Genomic DNA, 10,000 nt, shown 5'->3' with positions numbered 1-10,000 from the left:
TATATATATATCTGTTTTTAGCATTTTTTGTTTATTTATTTATTTTCTTTAACAAAAAAATATATCGGAATCGTACTTTGACTTTTCAGTTTGCGGCCCTTGGTGGTAAATTATTGGACATCCCTTATCCAAAATAATAAAAGCTCGCAAAATTTAAATAAAATAAAAAAACAAATACAAATAAAACTAACAAAATAATACTGTTAACTAATTAATTGAATTATTTAAAGAAAAAAAATAACAACAATAAATAACCCTGTTTAATTTTCATACAGGAAGAAATGTTTTAACATTAGATAATGCAGTTACACAATCGTAATATTGATATTATTATTATTTTCTGACGGGTTCCACAACATATTGTGTAAAAAAAAACTAAACGTAAAAATGTAAGAAAAAAGAACAAAAAGACGTAACGTAAAATATTTTGATATCAAAAATGTATTATAATATACTTTTTTTTTTTACAAAGGTTTGTTTTTAAATATATATATATATTCAGTTAATTAACTATAAAAATAAACAAACAAAATAATACTATTAACTAATGAGTGAATGGATGAATAATTTTCATACAGGGAGAATTTTTTATACTTTAAGTTATGCAGTTACACAATCGTAATGTTGTTGTTATTTTTATTATTATTATTATTGTTATCATCATTATATTCTTACAGGAAGGGCCTGCAACATATTGTCGAAAAAAAAAATACATGTAAAAATGCAAGAAAAAAGAACATAAAACATTTTTATATCAAAAATTATTATAATATATATGTTTATTTATTTATTTATTTTTTACAAAGTTTTGTTTTTAAATATATATATTTAGTTAATTAAAAATAATAATAAACAAACAAAATAATACTATTAACTAATGAGTGAATGAATGACTTATTTTCATACAAGGATAATTTTTGACACTTTAGGTTATGCAGTTACACAATCGTAATGTTGTTGTTATTTTTATTATTATTTATAATTATTATTATTATTATCATCATCATTATATTCTTACAGGAGGGGCCTGCAACATATTGTCGAGAAAAAAAACCTAAACGTAAGAATGCAAGAAAAAAGAACAAAAAGACGTAAAGTAAAACATTGTCATATCAAAAATGTATTATAGTATTCTTTTTTTTTTTTTTTACAAAGGCTTGTTTTTGAATATATATATTTAGTTAATTAAAAATAAAAATGGACAAAATAATATTATTAACTAATAAGTGAATGAATTAATTATTTTCATACAGGGATCATTTTTGACATTGTTATTTTTATTATTATTATTATTATCATCATCATTACATTCTTACAGGAGGGGCCTGCAACATATTGTTAAAAAAATAAATAAGTAAATGTAAAAATGCAGGAAAAAAGAACATAAAACATTTTGATATCACAAATTTGAAATAAAAAACATCCCTTTTTTTTTTACTTTATTTTATTTTTTACAAATATATACGGTATATTTAGTTCATTAAAAATAAAAATAAACAAACAAAATAACTTTTAACCAATGAGTGAATGTATGAATTATTTGTCTTCAAATATATAAAATCTGCTTTTAGCATTTTTTTTTTTCACGTAATTACAAAAAAAATAAGGATTACTTTGGTATGAAATAAATAATCATGGTAATTAATATGTATTTACTGTAAATGCCATTGCACACCATTCTCATTTGGCATAAGGGCTCCAAACATGGAGATGTGAACATTCCAATCATTAATTTCTTCCTTGTCCTAATTACCTATGTTTCCTTGACCCGAGAAGGTATTTCAAACACTCTTATCTCCGGCCCGGGCGCATTGTTTATAGCAATGCGGCCATTAGCTCCACTTGTATGTTTAGCCATGTCACTTTCTAACATCGGGGCCTCCAACCTGGAGGGCCCCTGGCTCTTCCATCACTGCTGCGTTTACATTCTTTGTTGTCAGATTGTTTAAATGAAACCATATAGTCATACTGCACACAAACACACACGTGCACACATGTTCAGTGGCCTCCACCACCGAGTGTAATCTGTTTGTGTTTCTGCCTTCCAGGGTCTTCAGGGGGATTCCGGACCAAAGGGAGACGCTGGTCCTTATGGACCCAAAGGAGACAAAGTACGACATCATCGTATTACATATTTAAAACAAATGTCATTTTGTTTTAAGTCATCTGGTGTTTGTTCCAGGGAGATTCTGGAACAGATGGAGAACCAGGAAGGCCTGGAAACTACGGGCCTTTAGGACCTCAGGTACACAAACAACCAGACAGAGAAGAAACCGGAATGTGGTCAGAATTAGAGCTGGATATCATCTGATACCAGTGCTGAATCAGTCCTATTGAAATTGTGCCGGAGTTATGAAAAATGTTGCTTCATAAAAAAATGCAACCAGCTGCATAATCCGTAAATAATGGACTGATTTTGATGAAAATGTCCAAAATAGGTATTGCAATGCTAAAATGTCGTAAGGGGGGACCTTTACAGAAACATTTTTGAAATTGTTTTGCTTCAACAGCGCAATTCTGGTCCTCTAGCTGTAGGAAATGTCTCAAAACCTCATCAAGAGTCCCGACAAAACCCGAAAATGACAGAAAATGTATATTTTTCGAAAACTTTTTTTTTGCTAAAATGTCGTAAAACCCTTACACACATTTTTAAAAAAAACGGTCTTGCTTCAGCAGCACAATACTGGTCCTGTAGTTGTAGAAGATGTCTCAAAACCTCATCAGGAGTCCCGAAAAAAAAAACGAAAATGGCAGAAAATTTATATTTTTTGGAAAAGAAAATTTGCTAAAATGTTGTAAGGGGGGACCGTTACACACATTTTTAAAAAACTGTCTTGCTTCAACATCACAAAACTGGTCCTGTAGTTGTAGGAAACATTTGAAAACCTCATTAGGAGTCCTAGCAAAACCTGATAATGGCAGAAAATGTATATTTTTCGAAAAAGTTTTTTTGATAAAATGTCTTAAGGGGGACCCTTACACTGTGATTGTAGGAGACATCTCAAAACCTCATTAGGAGTCCCAGCAAAACCCGAAAATGACAGAAAAAATGAAAAAAATTTCTTGCTTCAACACCACAAAACCGGTCCAGTAGTTGTAGGAGATATCTCAAACCTCATCAGGAGTCCCAGCAAAATCCGAAAATGACAGAAAATTTATATTTTTTGAAAACTTTTTTTCGCTAAAATGTCGTAAGGGGGGACCCTTACACAAATAAAAAAAATGTCTTGCTTCAACAGCACAAAACTGGTCCTGTGGTTGTAGGAGACATCTCAAAACCTCATCAGGAGTCCCAGCAAAACCCGAAAATTACAGAAAATGTATATTTTTCGAAAACCTTTTTAAAAACCCGAAAATTACAGAAAATGTATATTTTTTGAAAAAAAAAATTCGCTAAAATGTCGTAAGGGGGGACCCTTACACACATTTTTTTAAAATTGTCTTGCTTCAGCAGCACAAAACTGGTCCTGTAGTTGTAGGAGTCTCGACAAAACCCGAAAATGGCAGAAAATGTATATTTTTCGAAAACCTTTTTTGATAAAATGTCGTAAGGGGTATCCTTACACAAAAATAAAAAAACAGACTTGCTTCAGCAGCACAATTCTGGTGCTGTAGTTGTAGGAGATGTCTCAAAACGTCATCAGGAGTCCCGACAAAACCCGAAAATGACAGAAAATGTATATTTTTCAAAAACCTTTTTTCGCTAAAATGTCGTAAGGGGGGATCTGTACAAAAATTTAAAAAACGGTCTTGCTTCAGCAGCACAATACGAGTCCTGTAGTTGTAGGAGATGTCTCAAAACCTCATCATGAGTCCTGACAAAACCCAAAAAATGGCGGAAAATGTATATTTTTCGAAAACTTTTTTTCGCTAAAATGTCGTAAGGGGGGACCCTTACACAATTTAAAAAAAAAACAGTCTTGCTTCAGCAGCACAATACGAGTCCTGTAGTTGTAGGAGATGTCTCAAAACCTCATCAGGAGTCCCGACAAAACCAAAAAATGGCAGAAAACTTATATTTTTCAAAAACCTTTTTTCGCTAAAATGTCATAAGGGGGGACCCTTACACAAATTTTTAAAAAACGGTCTTGCTTCAACAGCACAATACTGGTTCTGTAGTTGTAGGAGATGTCCCAAAACCTCATCAGGAGTCCCGACAAAACCCGAAAATTACAGAAAAATTATATTTTTCGAAAACTTTTTTCCGCTAAAATGTCGTAAGGGGGGACCCTTACAAAAAATTCAAAAAAACGAACTTGCTTCAGCAGCACAATTCTGGTGCTGTAGTTGTAGGAGATGTCTCAAAACCTCATCAGGAATCCCGACAAAACCCGAAAATGACAGAAAATGTATATTTTTCGAAAACGTTTTTTCGCTAAAATGTCATAAGGGGGGACCCTTATTCAAATTTTTAAAAAACTGTCTTGCTTCAGCAGCCCAATTCTGGTGCTGTAGTTGTAGGAGATGTCTCAAAACGTCATCAGGAGTCCCAAACAAAACCCGAAAATGGCAGAAAATGTGTATTTTTTGACAAAAAAATGTTTTGCTAAAATGTCGTAAGGGGGACCCTTACACAAAATTTTTAAAAATGGTCTTGCTTCAACAGCACAATACTGGTCCTGGAGTTGTAGGAGACGTCTCAAAACCTCATCAGGAGTCCCAGCAAAACCCGAAAATGACAGAAAATGTATATTTTTCGAAAACCTTTTTAAAAACCCGAAAATGACAAAAAATGTAAATTTTTATTTTTTGAAAACTTTTTTTTTGCTAAAATGTCCCCTCCAAGGTTTCTCATTGTCATCCCATTGGGTTGAGGTTTTTCCTTGCCCTGACGTGGGATCTGAGCCCAGGATTGTCATTGTGGCTTGTGCAGCCCTTTGAGACACTCGTGATTTAGAGCTATATAAGTAAACATTGATTGATTGATTCCGTATTTCAAGGCGGTCTGTCGTAACGTTTTTAGCATTCAATCAGAGGTTTGGTATTAGTGTTCCTAGATAGACAAAAAAAATGTTCTCTAAATTTTGCCCCCCCGAGTCAAAATAATTGCCCTAGACACACGGGTGACGATACATTGGGAAGGTATTTTTCCTACGATTTAGGATGTGGACGCCAAACTTTGATCTGATGGTTCGCCACAAGACCTTCAACCTTTATAATTTGGTTCCGCAAATTCAGATCTTGGTCGGAATTGGTAGAAATGCAGTGACAACCTAAAGTGCAAAAACTGCTACTCACTATCAACCATCAAACTGTCATTAATATTGACCAGATTTTCTTCCAAACTGATATGAATGTTTTGCAACAGGGTGATCGTGGCCCCCGTGGAGGTAACGGGGACAAAGGCGAGCGTGGCGATGACGTAAGTAATAAACTATAAAATATTTTAATTTGTTTTGCATCGCTCATTTGTATTCACTGCTGTGTTCCAGGGAGCACCAGGGCCGGACGGACCTCGTGGCGAAATAGTAAATACAGTCCATTGGATTTTTATTGATCTGGATTCTTGGCCAGAATCTGAGCATGTCTGAACATCTTCTGTAGGGGGGAGTCGGAGAGAAGGGCGAGCAAGGTTCCCGCGGAAACCGAGGACCCAGAGGCGAGGCGGTAAGTGAGGCCGACGAGCATTTTATTAGTCCCCTTCCGCGCTCTTTACAATGTTGCACTGACTAGAAGACATGGTCGTAGGCCAGGAGTGCACAGCTGCACTGACAGTGTGGGAAGCTGCACTGATGGCAATGTACTGTAGGACTTCCTTCCATGCCTTGCTCAAGGGCCAGGAAGTGGACACGCTCCAGCAGCTGGTCCCCATGCTATAGTTTTGCGTTGAGCTGGATCAAAATGTGTGCAAATTTGTTCCCCCCCACAGAAAGTATTTCCAAACAAACTCTTTGCCATCAACAGAAAGGCAGATTCCGATACGATCGTCCACGAGTGAAATCGGCCGATACTAATCACATGTATTAACTGTACATTTTTCAGTATATTCACTGCGGGTGTTGTTGACATTTTAAAAATATCAGCACAATATTTGAACACGTTCCTTATTCTCTTTTATCACATACAATTAGAGATGTCCGATAATATTGGCCTGCCGATATTGTCGGCCGATAAATGCTTTAAAATGTAATATCAGAAATTATCGGTATCATTTTTTTAATTATCGGTATCGTTTTTTGGGGGGATTTTTTTTGATTAAATCAACATAAAAAACACAAGATACACTTACAATTAGTGCACCAACCCAAAAAACCTCCCTCCACCATTTATACTCATTTACACTCATTCACACAAAAGGGTTGTTTCTTTCTGTTATTAATATTGTGGTTCCTACATTATATATCAATATATATCAATACAGTCTGCAGGGATACATGATTGTGCGTGCTGCTGGTCCACTAATAGTACAAACCTTTAACAGTTAATTTTACCCATTTTCATTAATTACTAGTTTCTATGTAACTGTTTTTATATTGTTTTACTTTCTTTTTTATTCAAGAAAATGTTTTTAATTTATTTATCTTATTTTATTTTATTTTAAAGTACCTTATCTTCACCATACCTGGTTGTCCAAATTAGGCATAATAATGTGTTAATTCCACGACTGTATATATCGGTATCGGTTGATATCGGTATCGGTAATTAAAGAGTTGGACAATATCGGATATCAGCAAAAAGCCATTATCGGACATCCCTACATACAATAGTTTGAGCAAAACAAAGTCAACAGTACACAATTACTCAACAAAAGTATCGACAAAACTATCTACTACTCATTAAAATCATTTTTGCCATTAAAGTCCTCTACAGAAAATATTTCCAAACAAACTCTTTGCCATCAACAGCAAGGCAGAGTTACCGATACGATCGTCCACGAGTGAAATCGGCCGATACTAATCACATGTATTAACTGCGGGTGTTAATGATAAATGATAAATGGGTTGTACTTGTATAGCGCTTTTCTACCTTCAAGGTACTCAAAGCGCTTTGACACTACTTCCACATTTACCCATTCACACACACATTCACACACTGATGGAGGGAGCTGCCATGCAAGGTGCTAACCAGCACCCATCAGGAGCAAGGGTGAAGTGTCTTGCTCAGGACACAACGGACATGACGAGGTTGGTACTAGGTGGGGATTGAACCAGGGACCCTCGGGTTGTGCACGGCCACTCTCCCACTGCGCCACGCCGTTGACATTTTTAAAATATCAGCACAATATTTGAACACGTTCCTTATTCTCTTTTCTCACATACAATAGTTTGAGCAAAACAAAGTCAATAGTACACAATTACTCAACAAAAGTATCGACAAAGCTATCTACTACTCATTAAAAATAATTTTTTCCATTAAAGTCGTCCACAGAAAATATTTCCAAACAAACTCTTTGCAATCAACAGCAAGGCAGAGTTACCGATACGATCGTCCATGAGTGAAATCGGCCGATACTAATCACATGTGTTAACTGTACATTTTTCAATATATTCATTGCGGGTGTTGTTGACATTTAAAAAAAATATCAGCACGATATTCGAACACATTCCTTATTTTCTTTTATCACATGCAATAGTTTGAGCAAAACAAAGTCAATAATACACAATTACTCAACAAAGGTATCGACAAAACTATCTACTACTCATTAAAAATCATTTTTGCCATTAAAGTCGTCCACAGAAAATATTTCCAAACAAACTCTTTGCCATCAATGGAAAGGCAGAGTTACCGATACGATCGTCCATGAGTGAAATCGGCCGATACTAATCACATGTGTTAACTGTACATTTTTCAATATATTCATTGCGGGTGTTGTTGACATTTAAAAAAAATATCAGCACGATATTCGAACACGTTCCTTATTTTCTTTTATCACATACAATAGTTTGAGCAAAACAAAGTCAATAGTACGCAATTACTCAACAAAAGTATCGACAAAACTATCTACTACTCATTAAAAATCATTTTTTCCATTAAAGTCGTCCACAGAAAATATTTCCAAACAAACTCTTTGCCATCAACAGCAAGGCAGAGCTACCGATACGATCGTCCATGAGTGAAATCGGCCGATACTAATCACATGTATTAACTGTACATTTTTCAATATATTCATTGCGGGTGTTGTTGACATATCGGCACAATATTTGAACACGTTCCTTATTTCCTTTTATCACATACAATAGTTTCAGCAAAACAAAGTCAACAGTACACAATTACTCAACAAAAGTATCGACAAAACGATCTACTACTCATTAAAATAATTTTTGCCATTAAAGTCCTCCACAGAAAATATTTCCAAACAAACTCTTTGCCATCAATGGAAAAGCAGAGTCCGATACGATCGTCCATGAGTGAAATCGGCCGATACTAATCACATGTATTAACTGTACATTTTTCAGTATATTCACTGCGGGTGTTGTTGACATTTAAAAAAAATCAGCACAATATTTGAACACGTTCCTTATTTTCTTTTATCACATACAATAGTTTGAGCAAAACAAAGTAAATAGCACACAATTACTCAACAAAAGTATCGACAAAACTATCTACTACTCATTAAAAATAATTTTCTTCCATTAAAGTCGTCCACAGAAAATATTTCCAAACAAACTCTTTGCCATCAACGGCAAGGCAGAGTTACCGATACGATCGTCCATGAGTGAAATTGGCCGATACTAATCACATGTGTTAACTGTACATTTTTCAATATATTAATTGCGGGTGTTGTTGACATATCAGCACAATATTTGAACACGTTCCTTATTCTCTTTTCTCAAACACAATAGTTTGAGCAAAACAAAGTAAATAGTACACAATTACTCAACAAAAGTATCGACAAAACTATCTACTACTCATTAAAAATCATTTTTTTCCATTAAAGTCGTCCACAGAAAATATTTCCAAACAAACTCTTTGCCATCAACGGCAAGGCAGAGTTACCGATACGATCGTCCATGAGTGAAATCGGCCGATACTAATCACATGTGTTAACTGTACATTTTTCAATATATTCATTGCGGGTGTTGTTGACATTTAAATAAAAATATCAGCACAATATTCGAACACGTTCCTTATTTTCTTTTATCACATACAATAGTTTGAGCAAAACAAAGTCAATAATACACAATTACTCAACAAAAGTATCGACAAAACTATCTACTACTCATTAAAAATCATTTTTGCCATTAAAGTCGTCCACAGAAAATATTTCCAAACAAACTATTATCAGAATTTGTAAACATTAAAAAAGTAACTTAAAAAAAAGATCCCAGGGGGGCGATCAAGGGTGATGGGTCAAATGCAGAGAATAATTTTGCCACACCTAGTGTGTGTGTGACAATCATTGGTACTTTAACTTTAAGAGTGATGGAGGAATGCACTGTGCAGGGTTGAAATTCTACTGAATTTGGATTAAATCAGGTTGTATTAGCCAATAATCATGCTGCAAGGTCTAGCGTGTTGCATTCAATGTTTATTCCCATTAATTCTCGTTAATTCGCATGGAAAGTTTCCAACCTTGAATATTCCCGGAATTTTGCAACCCTAACCACAACCATAGTTCGGTTGGTAGAGCGGCCGTGCCGGCAACTTGAGGATTCCAGGTTCGATTCCCGCTTCCGCCATCCTAGTCACTGCGGTTGTGTCCTTGGCCAAGACACTTGACCCACCTGTGCCACCCCCACTGGTTTAAATGTAACTTAGATATTGGGTTTCACTATGTAAAAGCGCTTTGAGTCACTAGAGAAAAGCACTATATAAATATAATTGACGTCACAGTGAAAATAAACAAGTTTATTTGTGAAACATTTGGTTGAATTCAGAATTGCACACTGCAAAAAGTCAGTGTTAAAAAACAAGAAAAAAATATACAAAAATGAGGGGTATTTTATTTGAACTAAGCAAAATTTTCTGCCAATAGAACAAGAACTTTTGGCTTGTCAAGACTTTCCAAAACAAATCAAATTAGCTAACCCAAAAATACCTTAAAATAAGTATATTCTCA

General features: G+C 34.8%; 1 protein-coding gene across 1 annotated transcript in view; it reads left to right on the top strand.

Moving 5' to 3' along the window:
- Positions 1-10,000, top strand: part of col6a1 (collagen, type VI, alpha 1) — a 99,917-nt gene that overhangs the window by 18,930 nt on the left and 70,987 nt on the right. The window contains exons 15-19 of the mRNA XM_061935332.1: positions 2,049-2,111; positions 2,183-2,245; positions 5,309-5,362; positions 5,433-5,468; positions 5,545-5,607. Of these exons, the coding sequence (XP_061791316.1) occupies positions 2,049-2,111; positions 2,183-2,245; positions 5,309-5,362; positions 5,433-5,468; positions 5,545-5,607 (279 nt within the window). The remainder of the gene's footprint in view (positions 1-2,048; positions 2,112-2,182; positions 2,246-5,308; positions 5,363-5,432; positions 5,469-5,544; positions 5,608-10,000) is intronic.

This window comes from Nerophis lumbriciformis, linkage group LG03 (assembly GCF_033978685.3).
Source record: "Nerophis lumbriciformis linkage group LG03, RoL_Nlum_v2.1, whole genome shotgun sequence".
Lineage (NCBI taxonomy): Eukaryota > Metazoa > Chordata > Actinopteri > Syngnathiformes > Syngnathidae > Nerophis > Nerophis lumbriciformis.
This window is presented reverse-complemented; position numbering and strand designations above follow the sequence as displayed.